General features: G+C 44.8%; 1 protein-coding gene across 1 annotated transcript in view; it reads left to right on the top strand.

Moving 5' to 3' along the window:
• The window catches only part of LOC138246928 (vomeronasal type-2 receptor 26-like), a 98,512-nt gene that overhangs the window by 35,014 nt on the left and 43,850 nt on the right, over positions 1–19,648 (top strand). The window contains exon 2 of the mRNA XM_069201676.1: positions 7,455–7,682. Coding sequence (XP_069057777.1) covers positions 7,455–7,682 — 228 coding nt within the window. The remainder of the gene's footprint in view (positions 1–7,454; positions 7,683–19,648) is intronic.

The following is a 19,648-nucleotide window of genomic DNA, read 5'->3' as shown; positions in this document are numbered from 1 at the left end:
CTTGCTTACTTGCTCAGGATTCCAGTTTTCTACAACTGCATTACTTAACCATCCAGGATTAAAGTTTTTCCTGGGACTCCTTCCTCTCATGAGTAAGAAAGGAGAAAATCCTGTAATTTTGTTTGTTGTCACCCGGTAAGCCCACATATCCTTCATTTCTTGCAATTCCCAATTTCTAGTAAATGTAATATCTGATTGAATCACTCCTTTTGTTACTCGGTTGAACCTTTGAACCATGCAATTTCCACTTGGATTATAAAAGGATGTGGCTTTATGTCTCACTCCAATTCTTTCAAAATACTCTTTAGCTACTTTGGACACAAACTGTACCCCATTGTCACTGGGAATGGAGGAAGGAATACCCTCCAACACAAAAAGGGTATCTAAAAACTTAACCACAGACCGTGTCTGCCTTATCAATAATTTGTACCACTGGCCATCTGCTAAAAAGGTCTAGCCATACAATAATATAATTCTGTTAATTCCCCACAGGTCCCATCATATCTATTGCTACTGACTCCCAGGGTTGTTTAGGAATATCATAATCACTCATAGGTCGTCTCAAAGCTAGTAATGATCTGTCTGCAAATGTACACATATGACATTCCAAAACATATTTCTCCACTGCAGAATCCATCACAGGCAACCAGAAAAGGTTTCTTACAGCAGCTTTTGTTCTAACCACCCCAAAATGCCCTTCATGGCAAAGCTTTATTATATCCTTTCTGATACCCTCCGGAGGGATATTCCTATACCCTCTTAAAATCACATTATTATCCTTAGAAAGTGCCGATTGTAGCTCCCATAATGGTCTAACCTCTCTGCTGAATACATTTTTCATAGGCCACCCATTTTGGATAAACTTGACTACTTGTGCCAGAATATCATCCTGATATTCTGCACTCCATTGTTCTTTCTTTATCATTGGTCTGCCACAATCATGGACAAGTGTCACTTGAAAATCAGCCCATGCATGGCTCACACATTCCTTTAGAGGGGAAGGTAGATGAAAAAGACTGTCTGCAACAGCATTGTCCCTCCCTGGTACACAGACAACTTTGTATATATAATCTTGCACTCTCATGGATATCCTAGCTAATCTTGCAGAAGCATTCACAGTTCCTTCTTTGTTAACAATCTCACCAAAGGCTTATGATCACACTGTATGAGTAATGGTTTGCCCCATATAAATGCTCTAAAATGGTCCAATGCCCAAGCACATGCTAAAGTTTCCCTTTCAATTATAGGGTATTTTTCCTCTGCAGGTGATAAGGACCTTGAAGCAAACAAAATCAGTTTCTACACACTCTTTCTTTCTCTGTGTCAAGACAGCTCCTAAGCCCTTGTTACTAACATTGGTAGTTATAATGTTGTCTCCTTTAAGGTCAAAACTGCTTAAACTAATGGCATTGGCAATGCACCATTTCAACTTCCTGAATTCCTCTTCGCGCTTAATGTCCACTCAAATTTTGTTTTGCTTTTCAACAGTTGTCTGATATTATAAGTAGATTCTGAGAACCTAGGTATAAATTTCACATGATACTCTGCCATGCCTAAAAGGATCTGACCGCCTCCTTACTTCTTGGTGAGGGGAAATTATCAATAGCATTCACTAGAGATGGTGTTGGTTTTACTCCACTATCACCAATTACGTGACCTAAATAAGTTACTGATCTTTGTGCAAACTTACATTTAGAATATTCAGCTATTAGATCATAATTCTGAAGAATACTTAATACTTTCTGCAATCTTTTGCCACGAGTTTCTTTGTTCTCTCCATAAACTAAAATGTCATCCTGAAAAAACTTATTGCCATGCTCCTTGACGAACAAATTTCCATCAATCTATGGAACATGGCGGCTGTAGATGTGAGTCCAAAGGGCATTCTTTTGAACTGGAAGCATCTGATTTTATTTATGAAGGCTGTCAAACAGCAAGAAGAAGGAGTTAATGAAATTTGGTGGTACGCTGATGACAAATCAATTGCGTAAACTATTTCGCACTCTTAAGACATGTCACCATTTCAGTTATTTTTGGAAGAGGGAAATGGTCCTCTATAATGTTCTTATTTAAATTGCGATGGTCCACACATAACCTGATTTTACCATTGCTGCAGTGAGCAATGAGTAAAGGAGAAATCCATTCTGAAGACTCATGGTTTCTATCACCCCCACACCTACCAATTTGTCAAATTCTCTGGAAACTTCCTCCCTCAGAGTCATGGGTACACTTCTGACTTTGTGGAGTTTCAGAATAGCATTTTTTTAAGGACAATCTTGTGTTTAAAACCTTGTAAATTTCCTAAGATTTTACTAAACACTCTAGGAAATGTTTCTAGCATGGCAGTTCCGACTGTAATTCCTTCATCCAGTACTAATACCTTCTCCTCACTGCTAGGATCAAGTACCACATAAAGGCGTTCTTGGTCTTTCCACCTTAGAACAGATGGGCCTCTCTTAGCAGCATACAGCTTTCCTCTAGCCATTCTATTCTTGAATTTAAAGGTTGACCAACGGTATCACAAAATGTCTATTTTTTTACCGCTGTAACTCTCAGGTCGTATATCTGGTTCTGATAACCAAGTACCAATCCTTCCGCTGAATTTGTTTTCCACATCTCCTCATTTACAATATGTATGGTGAGCCTGAATCTGCGTAAATTTTAACCACAACACCTCCTATGGACACATTACACTCTGGTTTGTTTTTCCCCAACTTATCGTTTATGTTTAAAATGAAACCCCCTTTAACACTCATGACTTTAGAGGACTTAGGGGCATATTTAAGGAAAGTGCCGCTGCACGCAGTTCAGTGCCACTTTTCTTGCACTTCCTAATGCCACCATGCGTGTGCCGTATTTAAAATATGGCACACCATGGTGTTAGTAAGGGGACTAGCATCTGAACTTTTACTCTAGTCCGGCGCTTTGCAAAATAAGCGTAAGAAATTCTGATGCTAATCTTGCAAAGCACCCAGAGGCCCTTTGAAGCAATGGAAGCCTCCTTTTTGATGCCTTCTCATTAGTACGTTATTAATTCATCATTAATAAGTTTCATTAGTCTTCGTATACATTGGTGGCCACTCCCCATGGGCACATTTCAAACGTGTGTATTATTTTCTACGTTGACGCATTTTCTATGCAGCTTCATTATACATTATATTGCAAGCTTTTCATGTTAATATTCATTTTAAAGGTCACACTCCAACACTAACATGTCTCCTAAGGGTGAATCTCCTTTGACCAACAAATGTTCTTGTACCATTGGATTACATGCATGCCTGGCGCAGGCATGATGTAGCACAAAGGTTTACAAAGTGGCACAATGCACGCATTGTGCAACGTTGTAAATATGGTGTGGCATTTTTGGCCTTCTAATGCCACATTACCGTAAAAAAATGATGCTAATGTGGCATTGGAATGAAGATAGGTGCTCTTAAATATGCCCCTTAGTGTCTGTATTCTCTTCCTCATCTTCCAACCTGCTGTACTATTCGACTATACATTTGATGGTATTCTTTTTTTTTCCTGCAAACCTTTGCAAAATGCCCAATAATATCACAGTTGTTGCATTTTTGTTTAATCACCGGGCAAGATTTGCTGTATGCCAAATTTTCCTTACTGTTACACCTAAAGCATCTGAACCCTTCTCTTCTTGTGGTTTTCCGTTTAATTTGTTTCCCAAAATATTTATCATTCTTGTAAACTGATAACTTATTCACTCTTTCATGCTCTTTCTCTCCTTGCTTCAATGCGCTGGCGCACCTTCTAGACATTTCTGCTTTTCTCATAATAGCTAAGATGTCCTCTATGGGTGAATCTCCGTTGACCCACCATTGTTCTTGTACCGTTGTATTGCATGAATGCATTACTAGTTGATCTCTTATAAAATCCTCTTTTAATACACCAAATTTGCAGTCAAGTGCTAATTTTCTCAAATCAGGTACAAAGTTGTCAACCGATTAATTTCTTTTGTTTGTAAGAATTTATAATGTGTTATTCTTATGCAAACCTCTGGTGCAAAATATTTATCCAAATCACCCATCGCTGCATCAAACTCATTTGTGTCCCCAACAATTTCTGCTTTAGTCATGCGATTCTAAGGGCCATATTTATACTTTTTGACGCAAATGTGCGCTAATGCAGTTTTGCGCCAAAAACATTAGCGCCGGCTAACGCCATTCTGAAGCGCCATGCGGGCGCCGTATTTATTGAATGGCGTTAGCTGACCGGCGCTGCCTGGTGTGCGTGAAAAAAAACGACGTACACCAGGCAGCGCCGGCGTAGGGAAAAATGGCGTTTGGGCGTCCAAAAATGGGGCAAGTCAGGCTGAGGTAAAAAAATCGCCTTAACCTGATTTGCGCCATTTTTTTTTGGCGCCCAGACGCCATTAACATGACTCCTGTCTTAGCAAAGACAGGAGTCATGCCCCCTTGCCCAATGGCCATGCCCTGGGGACTTATGTCCCCTGGGCATGGTCATTGGGCATAGTGGCATGTAGGGGGGCACAAATCAGGCCCCCCTATGCCACAAAAAAAAAAAAAAAAAAAATACTTACCACAACTTACCTTTTCTTCCCTGGGATGGGTCCCTCCATCCTTGGGTGTCCTCCTGGGGTGGGCAAGGGTGGCAGGGGGTGTCCCTGGGGGCAGGGGAGGGCACCTCTGGGCTCATTCTGGGCCCACAGGTCCCTTAACGCCTGCCCTGACCCAGGCGTTAAAAAGAGGCGCAAATGCGGGGTTTTTTGCCCCACCCACTCCCGGGCGTCATTTTTGCCCGGGAGTATAAATCCGACGCATATGCATCGGAGTCATTTTTTTAGACGGGAACGCCTACCTTGCATCTCATTAACGCAAGGAAGGTGTTCACGCAAAAAAATGACGCTAACTCCATGAACTTTGGTGCTAGACGCGTCTAACGCCAAAGTATAAATGTGGAGTTAGTTTTGAGTCGAATTTGCGTCGAAGAAAACGACGCAAATTCGGCGCAAACTGAGTATAAATATGCCCCTAAGTTTTTAACCCCAGTGGGCCTAAGGAATGGAGGAAAATTATCTTCTTTTGTGCAGCTGCCATCTCTTTACCATTACCAATAGTTTCAATATAATTTATAAAATATTCCTTCCATTCCACCCATGGTGTTGAAGGTTCTGCTCCCACGGCCCAAAATGCATGCAGTGGATTTATGGTGAAATGTTGTTGTGACCTTAATCTTAATCTTATCTTGATCTTAATTTTCGTTACCTTAATCTTAGAATGTTCTCCTCAATATGACAAATTGTAAAAACATGCATAGTTTCTTTATATACTATGTAATAAAGTGGGCTGATAAATACGATACTTCTATAGATTCCTTGTTTGCTGCGTAGCCAACAATTACGATGTATTTGAAAAAAATATGCACACCTCCAGTGACGTACGAATATTTCTGAAGACGATGTCCGTGTTTAGCACGGAATCTTGCACGTACAACATAGCGTGCTTCCATTTGTTTCTGAAGACAGTGGTCTTGTTCACTACGGAATCACGCACGTACCAACACAGCCTGCTTCTATTCACATAGAGCACGAGAGGAAAATAGAACCTCGCGCTATCTGAAATTCTGGTAGATGGCGCCTTTCTGTTTGTCTTTAAATGTGCCACGCGGCCTGTGCCTGAAGCACAAGGAATGGTGCCAATCTTGAAAACGTCGCGTGGTATGAATATATTGACAGCTTTTACATAAAATGATGCTGTCGCACACACAGTATAAATCAGTACTTACAAAGCACTAGCTATTATTCCAGTTCAGTTCACACTCGGCAGTTCAATATTTGTAGAGTTCTGTAACGTTCGGGCAAGTACAATCATTGTAAGGTTCCAAAAAATAAAAATAATACAAGGAACATATCCAAACGGTTTTGAACCACTGATCGTCGCCAAATTGTGGTGTAATAATTCCTCAACAGGTAGGTAATGTCATGTATGTTTATTCCGGTAACGGAAGGCAGATCCAGCAAATCGATGTCTGGAGTCACACTCGATCTAGAACCGCGCTCTGCCAAGAACTCCATCAGAACAATAACAATTCTAATTCTATAATAGAAATAAAGGAACTATACACATACAACCGGTCGAGAGGACTGTGAGTTTGACGCACTGCCTCCGCTCTGCATTGTTTTCTGATGCATCTGCTCTTATGATGGACATCTCAATGTGATGCGTGGTGCCTGGAAACCAAGGTCACAAGGTTTCCTCCTTCTCCACATGAGAATCCTCGAGCACCCTCCATCCGCCCTCCAAAGAAAACAGCTACATTTTGGAACGCCATACTTAATGCACAATGATCCTCGAGTGCACAAATATTGTATTAAAAAATACACAATTCCCCAGGTAAGTCATTACTCCGCCAGCCTTGGAGGCCAGATAAATTCCCTCGACTCCACCAGATTTACTCCTGCTTTACCTTGACCATACACCATAGCTCGACTAATTCCCTCAGATCTCCGGTCACTTATCTTCAGTGCTCTCAATATGCCACAATCGCCCCAACTGCAACTCCCTTCATCAACAAAGTTGCTCCATTTCAACACTCCTAGTGCTTAAGAACAAGAGATCACTTGACAACACCAGAGTGCCAACTCCATACCTGCCAAATTTATCTTCCTGAAGGTCGCAATCACCGTGGCAACAAAACTCTTGGCTAGGGGTCGTAATATAAATAAATACTCACATAAATCGAAACCACCTTCTTACTGGTAGTGTCTTCTTCATGTTGCCACTTTTGTGACGAAGGACGCAGCATTCAACAGGGCTAAAGGCAAGGTTTATTAGGTACATCGAACGACCCTCGGCCGGAGAGTGGTTCCAAGCAACTGTCCACTTCTACTCTTCTGTAATTCCACAAGCAGGATTCCAGAAGTGGATGCGCACTGTTGCCAAGCACAGCATCACAGTTCAGTGAGAATTAACATTCCAGAACATAACATGGTGGACTGTCAACTTTCTGTTGGTGGAGCTCCTGTTGGCTCAGTTGACTGAAAGCTACCTTCAAGAGACCAACAGACGAGGAGCCGTCAGAGTAAAACCACCACAACTGCCCACTCTGTTTAGAGAGGATAGTCAGAATTTTTTCTGTCCGTGACCGCCAGGCAAAACTCGGGAGTGAGGGACAGAAGATAAAATGACCCCCACATGCTGAGACAAACCCCCCAGGGTGCATGGGTCATAGTGCGCTATATTATTTTAGTGGCTGATTCACTCTATTATGTGTCAAGATTAACACTGACAATATGCTATTTGCTTTATTTTCCTGATTTAATTTGTTTGATGTCCAATTATGTGTGATTTGTTTATCACTGTATGGAAAATCTACAACACATTTATGTTTTTCGATTGTTCTATACAATTCCGCTGTTGAAGTGATGTTCGTCTCTTCTAGTTTGATAAGAACAATCAACGTTTTGTTAACCTTTCCAGCTCTTGCATCATCTAAAAAAGGTCCGGACAAAGACACCAGCTGGCAATGAGGTGTTGTTTGACAGCAATGGAGATGCTCCACCACTGCATGATTTTTTTCAATGGCAGATGACATCAGAGGACACCAGTAGGTTTCTGAAACTAGGCACCTTTGATGCCAATGGTTCGAAGGGCCAGAAGTTTATCTTCAACAGCAGTGCCATCAAGTGGGGTGGTAGATTTCGTAAGGTAAGAATGAAAGCTCCTTCATTGCACATTATTATGCAGCCCCTTTTATTTACAGCTATTTTCAACAGATGCTTTCGACAGAGCATATTCCAGGTGACCTAGTCACCTTGCCTTTGAAGAAGCTCAACTTGAGCCCTTGAAACACTTACGCCTGAACGAATCAGTAGTGATTTCGGGAGATCGAGGATCATAGAGGGGGCACTATGTCCAGTTTCTAACACCTCCATATCTTAGGCAGATTTATGCATGTCTACAAAATCATCTATTATAGTTTTAAAGACTGACTGTGGTGCCAAGGTTTATAGCTTAAAGGAGTCTGCTACCTGCCGTAACCATTCTCATTGCTGAAAAATGATATCTAACACACGAATCCCTTGAAACCGCCATATAAGCAATATCCACTTAGAAATAAGGTAATTTCTTACCTTCTCGGTATCGTTTTCTATAACAATATAGAGCTGTCTGCCCTTTCAAGCACATCAAGTGAGAATTCAGCTTGCAAAAAATGACTAAGTCCACTGTTTGCTGAACCCTGCATGAGGCAGAGTTGGGAGACTCAGGAAGTAGTAGTACGAAGCATCTTGGGTTCGGACGGACGTTTGAGTCAATGAGTTATGTCTGGAAGATAGTCCGGTATAGTTGACAATAGCTGCATTGATCATACTAATGTGCTCTTGCAAGAGTGGGTGATGAGTGAAATTGTGTAAGATGTGGACGTTTTCAAAATACAATGTTAGTTCTTCAACTAGAGATCAGAGCAGTGGCGGCCTGTCCTTTAGGGCGGAGGGGCCACCTCCCACCTTTTGCCCCTCATGAAGAGTGTCTGTCAGGCTGAACAAAGGCCAGCCTGACAGACACTCTCCATGTTCAGCTCAGGCAGCCAGGAGCAGACATGCGCAATTTGCGCAGACTCCTGGCTGCCTGAGCTGAACTTTGCTGGGCTGAGGAGGTCACAGCTCCTATGGGCGTGACCTCCTCAGCTCAGCAAAGGTGTCTTGAGGCCCTCCCCTGGGTGACGAGGAAAGCGGCACCCATTGACACTCACCCTGGGCGCTTCAGGTTTAAGCTCTGAAGCGCCCAGGGCGAGTGTCAATCAGTGACACTTCGTCACAGAGTGAGGTGGGTCAGCAGACTCCCTGACCCCATCCCACTCTATGACGAGGCTGGGACTGCTGCCTTCCCTCATTGGCTGACCTAAGGTGTGAAAAGAATGATTGTGTGTGTGTGTGCTTCCTGCCCGCCCCCTCCTTCCTAAAGCTGCCGGCCGCCACTGGATCAGAGAGAAAGGAGTTCCAGGCACGCTACGGTGTGACATTGGCCTGGCAAACACAGCATGGGGAGCAAAGTGTGGGCTCGTCCTCAAGGCTGAAATGGACTCTATTGAACCCAAAAGCTGAATAATATATTAGTGGCGAAGACAGTGTGTTAATGGACCCTATTGCAAGGAAGAAAATGTCCCCCGCTGATGTATGAACAGTGAATTACTGCAATAATCAGGGTTCTGTGGACCCCTGACTTCTCTGAGCCCGGGTGCCACTGCACCTGGCGCACCAATGGAAACTACACCCCCGAAATATGGCACAGGCACACTAAATCACCAGCGCACATGCTGAAGAAATCTGAGATGCTGAGGATTGAGAAAAGTAATATTCACTGAGCTCTCTTGTAGTTAATTTCTTTGCTGAAGACATCGGTGTTTGCCCTGCGGTTTTTGAGTTTTTTTTTATTGTGGGATGCTGGTGTTTCCAACATCTTCTTACCCCACGCACACTGCCCAGGGAAATATTGTCACCTCCAACTTCAGCACTGTTTAAATAGGCGCTGCAGCGCAGGAGGTGAAACGTCTGTCAGCAATCAAAATGCACCACAAAGTCTGCATACCTCTATAGGCCATAAGCGGATAACATGATGTAAATCATCAATGTTGGACTACCAACCCAGATGGGTAAATTAGGGCCACCAGGTGTGGTGTCCGTACTGATCTTAGATCAGGACCAATTCACAATGCTGATATGAAGCCATTTACAGACGCTTAGTGGCTTATTTATGGGGATATTCATGCACTGCAGTGCAGCAAGTCACCATGCTGTGCTGCACCGCGTGACAGAGAAAAGAGAGGAATGTGCCATATTTAAAAGAATGTGGAGCTTTCCTGCCTTTTCCCTTGCACTAGTGACTTTGGTGCAAGGGTGCCTCCATTGAATGTAGGATTGCTTATGTGCAGGAAGGGGTCCTTCCCCATCTTACATAAAAAGTCTTCCAAACCATTAATAGAAATCAGAAAGAGGGAAGGGGCCAACACTCCCCCGTCTAACTCCCTTCAAAGAGTGGAATTCTTTGGTAAGATCACCCTCCTGGCTAAAACGAACCCGGGAGGTGGTGCAAGTATGGAGTCTACTGAGTAAGGAGATCAGGTCTTCATCAATTCCCTTATCTAACATAACAGACCACAATTTGTGTCTATCAACTGTGTCAAAAGCACAGGATAAGTCCATGAAGGCTAGGTGGAGACAGCCTTTTTTAGCTTTCTTGTATTGATTGCCTGGGATGAATTAATTGAGGCTTGTAGTAGCAAATATATGAAGACTTTTTGGGAGGTGGTCAACTCCACCCCACTTGTGGAGAAAGATAATTCGATTACAGATACTGTTGTCCCCTCGCAAACTTGGTTGGAGTACTTCTCCAACATTTTTAACATAGAAGCCAATATTCCCCAGAGAGACCCGTCTGGGTTGGTTAAAGGGGGAATGCATCTAGAATAGCCCCTCATAATTTACCGGAAGTATCTGAAGTATTCAAGGCTATTCAAAACTGCCCCTCTGATAAAGCTCCGGGCCCAGATAGAATTCCAGCTGACATATTTAAAGCTATGCCCGAATTTTGGCCCCCACTCCTCACTAATGTTTTAAGGGCTGCTATGCCAGGCCTCCCCTCCCTTTCCCTCTCTTTCTCTCCACCTCACTCCATCATTCCTCCCTGTCTCTTACTACCTCCTTCTCAAACACCTTCTCTCCTTTTCACTTCCTCTCTTTTCCTCATTCCTCTGCTTCCTTTGGATTTTCAAGAAGACCCTGTGTTGGAAAATGGGTTATTGGTAAGGGCAGGTAGGTACCTACACTTAGCAATAGGCCATTAACCTCCACTAAGGTCCAGTTAGGTCTCAGTAAATTAAACCCAGCTCAACCCTTGGTAGCTTGGCAACGAGCGTCAAGGCTTAACTTAGGAGACAGAGCGTAAAGCATTCAAATATCACAAAACAGTATTTAACACAGGAAACAGTTTAAAAATCCAAAACCAATTTATAAAAATAGATTATATTTTTATCTTTAAAATGACACCAAAATGAATAAAATCGGATAAGGGGAACCGAAGATATGAATTTTTAAAGAATTATTTTTTTTTTAGCGCCTAGAAACAAAAAGCACCAATCGGGTCATCTGGTTGCACCTCGACCGGGGCAAAGTCAACGTTTCAGGCCGACCGCAATGGAGCCCTGCTCGGCTACAGGCCGCGGGAGGCCTTGTTAAAAGTTCACCTTCACACTTAGTCTCTTTTTCGAAGATTTTCTTCAGTGGGATGAACCTGCCAGTCCAATCTGACCTCCTGGAGCCCTTCTCCGGATACGCGTCGCGGGAATCCTCGGTGGAGATTTTTACCTTCAGACTTAGTCGTTTTTTCGAGGTGAAAATCCTTCGACCGGGGTAAACCTGGATCTTGATCCGACGTCCATGGATCCCTCCTCGGATACGCTGACTGGGAGGTCCCGGTCAACTTTTTACCTTTGGACCTAGTCTCTTTTTCGGAGATTTCCTTTACTGGGACGAACCAGCAAATCAGTCCGGGTCACAGTTGAGGCAAGCCGGCTAGAGTTGCCGCAGCGGGTCGGTCCCTCTATGGAGCTTTTTTAGAAAAGTTCTCCAAACTTCTCCAAATTTCTGGGACTTCTCCCAGATGCCGTTTTAAGGTTCTTTTGAGGTCCACAGCTCACCCCAAGGGTCCAGAAGTTCTGAGATGGTCCTTGGGGGTGCGGACTACAACTCCCAGAATGCGCCTGTCGCAAACTCCTTTTTGGCTACTGGACAGTGGTCAGCTGGTCGCTTTCTTCAGGAGTTGGTGCAGGGGACTCTGGTTAGCAATGTTTCACCTGTAGCAAACAGGGAGTCCCTCCTTGAACCAGTTGAAGCCAGGCAAAGTCCTTCTTGTGGTGAAGCCCATGTGTGCAGCTGGTGCAGTCCTTCTGAGTGCAGGTTCCAGGTGCAGGCCAGGGGTTCAGCAGGGCAGTCCTTCTTCTTCTGTTGTTCTTCCTTGTTGGATGTGGTAGGGAACTGAGGTGTGGGCGCAGGTCTGCCAGTTTTATCCTTGCTCCTGGGTGAAAAGCAGGTGGGTCCTGGTTCTCCAATCAGGTGCATGGTCCTTCCCCCTGTGATGACCACTTCCTGGGAAGTGTGGCAAAAATCAATCCCAGGCGGCAACATTCTTCAAAAATCCATCATGGCTAAATCTGATTTTTGAAGGTTACATCTGGCTGAGCCCACCCACTTTTGTGGCTAAAAATCATGAACACACCCCTCTCCTGCCCTCTCCTAATCTAATCAAGGGGGCACCTAGTTGTCTGGGGTTGCAGGATGTGGGAGTGTTGCTGGTTGCCCCAAATGTCCTTCTCTGCCTTTGAAGACCAGTTTGGCAGCCCTCCCCCTTCCTGCCTCACCATCTGCTGAGGGGAGATTCCCTCCAACCGGCACATTCCTTTGTGTGAAGCCAGGCCACTTCACACCTCATCAAGGCAGCCTGGCCAATCAGAGCACGGCAGCAAAAACAATGCAGGGCTGAAATTGGCCACTTTTCACGTAAAGTTTAAAACTCTTTACCTGAACAAGTTATATTAAAGGGAAGTTGTGGGATTTATTATAACAATTAATTTGATACCAAACTGTTGGTATCCATCATTTAAGGGGACTTTAAAAATGAAAATAAAGTCTACCCATTCTAGCCTATGAAGGCCATTTACTACAATGAGGGAAAACGAATTTGCCTGGTTTTACCTCACCAGGGCTTATAAAACTATGTTTATAAGGTCCCTGCTTATAGTTACATGGCACCCAGCCCTAAGGGCACATAGGACACACCTTAGGGGTGACTTAAATGTAAAAATAAGGTTGTTTAAGACTTTGGAACTACTTTTAATTCCAAAGTCGAATTTGCATTTAACTTTAATTTAAAAGCAGCCAGCAAGGCAGGCCTGCCTTTAAAATGACATTGGGAACCTCAGCAGTGCACCTATGGGTGCACTACCTATGCTGTGGTCCCTAAACCTACATGCCCTACCATATACTAGGGACTTATAGGTAGGTTAACTTAGCCAATTATAATTAGCCTAATTTGCATATTGATTTTACACAGAGCACAGGCCCTGGGACTGGTTAGCAGTACCAGGGCACCATCAGAGTCAGGAAAACACCAGCAAAAAGTGAAAAATGGGGGCAAAATGTTAGGGGGCCTCTGCAATCAGCCCTGTTTTCTCACACCCTGGCTTATGTTTTTTTCTGAAAACAGTGCTAATAATATTTCAACAAGGGAGACCTGAAGATCACTGGGGACCTGGGATTATAAATATAATAAAAACACACTGGACACCAGTAACAAAATGTTTTGATGCAAAGGACCAAATGGCAAATATAATTTATTCAAATAAGTTTATGAAAAACAAATTCAAGACTCATAGCAGTGCAGTGAGTATTTGAACACAACAAACATGCTTGGTGCTTTCTTTTGAGGTGATACACTGAATCAATTGTGATCAGCAAGTGTAACAGCATGGCCTGTTACAGCAAGTTCTCAGCAATCATATAAGGTCTATGTTTTTAAAGTTAACAGTGTTTTGATCCCAGTAGAAATGGCAGGATCACCATCAGGACTCAGGGGGATACAATAAGCCAGTGAGAGAGAATATTAAGGGTAATACTGTTGCTAAAGGTGGGGATCCCTGGTTACAACCCTAATGAACAGGGTGGCTTTGAATGGCCTGAGCAGAAAATATGCTGGATATGCTTGGGGGGCTCCAATCAGCCTGTTTGGGAAGTGCATTTGGTGCATGGAGTCTGGGTTTTAAGGCTAAAATCAACCCAAAAATGGAGATGCGCCAATCGCGCTGACTGGCAGCATGGAGTCCTGTCTGGACAACAGGTTCTCAATGGGGCTTCTTGGCCACCCTGTTCTTTAGGCTTGTATTGAAATTGTCTAGGCCTAGGATTTTGTACTGGAATGGTATGCTTCAAGTACAAATCCTAAGCTATACAGCACACACACTCCATGGAGCAAATGTTATGCTCAATGTTAAAAGCTTGTTTGTGGACCAGCGCATGGGTAATGATCAGCAGCAGGTCATATTTAATTAATATGGCTTTATGCTGCTATCTCCCCCTTGCACAACACAGCACTTGTGCAACTTTGGTTGCTACACTGCGTTGCCCTAAAAAATAATGAACTTGCCCCTTTATCTCTTTTGTCTTTTTTATGGGCACATATTACTAAGTTTTAATTCTTCTTACATACTCTCTCCTTACATATCTATTCCTGGGGTACTATCTATGTTTCTTTTACTATTTGTTCTCTACCTTATTTCAAAAATTTCGGTTTTCCACAATAACACTATTTCTTACCCGATTTTTTCTGGTACTCTCTCTTTTACATAAGCTCTCTATTTTTAATAAGCTATCTCTACCATTGCTTTTTTTCTTTTTCTGTCTGTGGGTGACTCTGGGCCTATGAGTATAAGAGTGTGGGTCCACCTAGGTGCCTCTGTGTGTGTCTGTATCTTTGAGCAGAGTAGTGTCTGAGTCAGTGGTAGTGTATGAATGTGTATCTGTTTGCATCTGTGTGCAAGTCTGCATCTAGCAGTATGTGTGTTGGTGTCTGAGTGAGTGGCAGTATGTGAGTGTGTCTCCCTGTGTCCACCACTTTTTGTGAGTCTGCATCAATGAATTCACAAGCGCATGTCTGGGACAGTAGTGTGAGTGAATCCATGCCCTTGTATGGGCCTCTGCCACTAAAGTCTACATCTGTAAGTTTGGGAGTGTGTGTCTGAGTCAGTTGTGCTGTCTACAAGTATGTGAGTATGTACTGAGTTCACTAATGTTGCTCGAATGCATTTTCCTTTGTGTGTCTGAATGTGTAATTCTGCAACTATCAGTTCATGAGTGTGTGTCTGAGTCAGTAGTGGTGTCTCTGAGTATGTGAATGTGTGTCTGAGTTAGTGGCAATGTGCAAATGTGTGGCTCTGTGTGAGCATCTGTCTGCAAGTCTCAATCTAAGAGTTCACGAGTGGGAGTTTGTATGAACATGTGCCACTGTGCTTATCTAGACTGTCAGACTTTTCATCCTTGGCGTGGTCTCCCTTAACTTTTTGCCTCTGTTCCCCAGGTTGTTGATGTGTGCTGGACTCTGATTTAGCTGTTTTGTTACTCTAGGCATTTTACCACTGCTAACCAGTGCTAAAGTGCAAGTGTTCCTTTACAAAATGTGTATCTAATTGGCTTATCCATGATTGGCATAGTTGATTAACTAGTGCGTTCCTAGTAAAGTGCACTAGAGGTGCCAGGGCCTGTAAATCAAATGCTACTAGGGGCCTGCAGCACTGGTTGCGCCACCCAAATAAGTAGCTCTGTAATCATTTCTCAGACCTGCCATTGCAGTGTCTGTGTGTGCAGTTTTAACTGTGAATTCGACTTGGCAAGTGTACCCACTTACCAGGCCTAAGCCCTCCCTTTTCTTACATGTAAGGTACCCCTAAGGTAGGCCCTAGTTAGCCCCAAGGGACGGGTGCAGTATATGGGTAAGGTAGGACATATAGTAATGTGTTTTATATGTCCTGACAGTGAAACAGTGCGAAATTCGTTTTTCACTGTCACAAGGCCAGTCCCTCTCATAGGTTAACATTGGGACTACCTTTAAATCTGATTAAAATATAGATTCTCTTTGGGAGCGGATGGACTTGTGGAGTTTGGGGTCTCTGAGCTCAAACTTTAAGAATACGCCTTTCAGTAAACTTGATTTTAAGATTGTGTGATTGAAAATGCCACTTTTAGAAAATAAGCATTTACTTGCTTATGCCATTTCTGTGACTCTGCCTGTTTGTGGATTCCCTGTCTGGGTCAGTTTGACAGTTGGGCTGGTTGCACCTCACACTAGACAGTGATACAAAGGGAGCTGGGGTGTAGCCTGCATATCCTGATGAGCCATTTGTGCTAGGAGGGAGTGGCGGAGTGGCCACTCACACCTGAAAGGGCTGTGCCTCCCCTCACACAATGCAGTCTCCAACCCCCTGGTGAGTGTCTGGGGCCTGGCCTAGGGAAGGCAGGATTTCACAATCAAGGGAGACTTTGCTTTGAAGTAGGCGTACTTCAAAGGAGAAAATGGGTATAAGAAGGGCACCAAAAACCACAGACTAGAACACTTCTGGAAACCAAGAGGAACCTCTGCCTGGAGAAGAGCTGAAGAGCTGAGGAAGAAGAGCTGCCCTGCCTGTGACTGTGCTTTGTGGAGCTATCCTGCCTTTGCAGCTTCTGCCAGAGTAAGAGGGCAAAGACTGGACTTTGTGTGCATTCCATCTTGAGAAGAACTCTCCAAGGGCTTGATTTAGAACTTGCCTCCTGTTGTTTGAAGTCTCAGGGACAGCAAAGACTTCTCTCTGCCAGCACCTGGAGTCCCTGGAGAGACTCCTACTCTTCCCTGTGGTGCCCATCCAGTTCCTGGGACCCTGAAAGGAGAAGCTGGCAGCCTAAGAGGAAGAAATCCACGCACAGAGCACCGTGCGGGGAAAAGATCGACAGAACTCCGATCTGCTGCTCAAGAAACAATGTGCTGCTGGCTCTGCTGCTGAAAGTCGACGCTAGCTGGAAACGCAACTGAAGAATCGACGCACTGAGCTGGAGAAATGACGTGCAGCATTGCTGATGGAAGCTGGAAGATTGCAACCTACGCTGCGTGGTTTTCAGATCATCATGCGACTGGATTTCTGACGCAAGCACCGCTGGGCATGTAAAAACAACGCAAGGCCTGCCCGGACTCGAGGTTGCTGACCGGATCAACGCATCTCTCTCCTGCGGAGAGAAGGAACGATGCACCTTGATCCGACGAAAGGAGAAATGACGCAAGGTCCCGCTCGCCCGTGCAGGGTTATTTTTGACGCACCCAAGGTACATTTTCACTCTAACAGTGTTAGTGTGTGTTTTAAACTACATAAAGACTCTTTTTGCTTTTTAATTGATAACTTGACTTGTGTATTGTGAATGTTTGTCTTGTTTTGTTTAGATAAATATTTTCTATTTTTCTAAACATGTGTTGTGTCATTTTGTAGTGTTTTCATTAAGTTACTTTGCGTGTTGGGACAAATACTTTACACCTAGCACTCTGAAGTTAAGCCTACTGCTCTGCCAAGCTACGAAGGGGGTGAGCAGGGGTTAGCTGAGGGTGATTCTCTTTTACCCTGACTAGAGTGAGGGTCCTTGCTTTAACTGGGGATAACCTGACTGTCAACTAAAAAACCCATTTCTAACATTGGTGATCAGCGGTTGGGATTGTACTTGTGTTTGTACTTGATATACAGTTATTAAGTGTACACTATTGTTTTGAGTTCAGAACACTATGTGACCACATACCACTTGTCTTGTGATTTTGCTTTTTCTCTTTGGGACTATTTTTGTTCTACTTCTATTTTTGCTGATCCATTGATTGACTTTTTTTTTTAAACTTCATTTGGGAACTTGTTTTCTGTCTTTGGAACTCTTCATCATGTCTCAATCTGGAGATGCATCAGCTGGAGCTGTTTTTGACATAGAGAAATTGGAGAACTACACCGTGGCTCAGTTGAAGCAGTTCTGCAAAGATTTGGCCTGTCCCATTAAGAGCTCTTCCAAGAAGAAGGAGCTGCAAAAGGCGCTGAGGGCCTGGGTGACAGCCAAAGAAGTTGAGGAGCACACAGAGGAGAAGCAGGGTGAGGAGGAGGGGGTGCAAGTCACTCACAATGATGTAATGAGTGGGCCTGTTATGTCAAGGGAGAGAGTCTCCAGGGCAGGTAGCAGTGTTTCCTCCAAGGGTCTGACACCTGAAGAGTTACAGGACAGGCAGAGAGGGAATACCAATTGGAGCTTTAAAAGTTCAGTCTAAAGATGGAGATGGAAAGGGAGATGGAGCAGAGAAGGTTGGCCATTGAGGAAAGGAAGCTGCAGCTGGCTCATGAGCTTAGCTTGAAGCAGTTAGACACGAGGAGCCAGTCTAGCAGAGATGGTGGAAGCAATCCTACAGTGCAGCCTGAGAGGAGGGTGCACATTCCTAAAGATCTTGTGAAAGATTAAAAGAGGGAGGATGACATACACTTATGGTTCAAGGGGTATGAGTCTTCTCTCCACATGAACCTGGTCCCTGAAGTGCATTGGGGGCAGCTCTGTGGAAGCACTTTGAGGTAGAGGGAACGGATACACTGACAGCCTTACAATCTCACCTAGTCAGGCTCCTGTGACTTCTAGGTGTGCAGCAATTGGGCTTAGGCCTCATCCCCCATGGGGATGTGAATTTGCTAGGAACTGTTAGTGAATGGTTTAGTGCAGAGGGCTGCTCCTTGTGTGTTGTGTCAGCCAACGGTAGTGGTGCTACATGCACTGAACATGTGTTTCTTCTGTCTCCCCCCTTTTTGTTTTGTCTCCCTGTTCTTGCGTGCAATAGCATCATCTGGCCGAGGAGCAGTGGCACCAGAGCAGGAGGGAGCTGCAACTCACTTGTCCCTGGAGGGTGAAGCCACCAGTGGGACAGAGGGCAAGGGGAGCTCCACGACGGGGACAGGAGCATACACCAGCGACAGTGACTCCTCCTCTGATGGGAGCTCCCTTGCGGTGGCGGGCACCTCTGTGCCCACCGCTTCAACAGGTACAGCCGCCACCCCCCCACCAGCACCGCCCTCCCAGAAGCCCTGTGCCTGCTCTCCCAGGAGGGTGGGCATCTCCTTCACCCCAGAAACCCCAGGCCCTTCCCCAGTCAGTCCTGCTGGCCTCAGTGAGGAGGCTATTGACCTCCTGAGATCCCTCACTGTTGGGCAGTCTACCATTTTGAATGCCATCCAGGGTGTTGAGAGGTATTTGCAACAAACAAATGCATATCTGGAGGGAATTCATTCTGGGCAGGTGGCCCAACAGAGAGCATTTCAGGCTCAAGCCTCAGCACTGATGGCAGCCATTGTCCCTGTGTCCAGCCTCCCCCTTCTAACTTCCTCCACCCAGACCCAATCCCCTGTACCTCAGCCTATCCCAAGCACACCATCAGGCCAGCATGCAAACTCATCAACACACAAGAGTTGATATGGCGAACATAAGCACCGAACATCCCACAAGCACTCACACAAGCACCATCCCCATGCAGACACAGCAACATCCACTACCTCCACTGTTTTCCCCTCCTCCACGTCCTCCTCCTCCCTCCCTGTCTCGTCTCCACTCACACCTGAATGCACTACATCCTCAGCCACCACCTCCATCACCAGCACGCCCATCACCACACACCGCTCACATGCAATCACCACCCCCACTACCATGCACACATCCTCAGTGTCCGCTCCCAGTGTGTCTGTGAGCCCTCCTCCCAAAGTACACAAACGCAGGCACACACTCACCCAACAGCCATCCACCTCACAACAGCCTCCAGCCCATGCACCTTCACCCAAATTAAGCAAACGTACACCTCCTACAACCACTACCTTTTCCTCCACTCCCAAACCCCCTCCATCTTCCCGTCCCAGTGTGTCTAAGAAGCTTTTCCTGGCTAACATTGACCTCTTCCCTACACCTCCCTCCCCTGTACTTCCCCAAGGGCCAGGCTTTCCAGGTCCCAGCCCAGCTCCTCAGCCACCAAATCCCCAGGCACAGTGGTGCCAGCAACTGCGGATCATCTACTGCGCCACTCATCAGGCTGCCAGTGTG

The sequence above is a fragment of the Pleurodeles waltl genome, chromosome 7, assembly GCF_031143425.1.
Source record: "Pleurodeles waltl isolate 20211129_DDA chromosome 7, aPleWal1.hap1.20221129, whole genome shotgun sequence".
Taxonomy (NCBI): Eukaryota; Metazoa; Chordata; class Amphibia; order Caudata; family Salamandridae; genus Pleurodeles; species Pleurodeles waltl.
The sequence above is the reverse complement of the archived record's forward strand: the minus strand, read 5'-3'. Positions and strand labels throughout refer to the sequence as shown.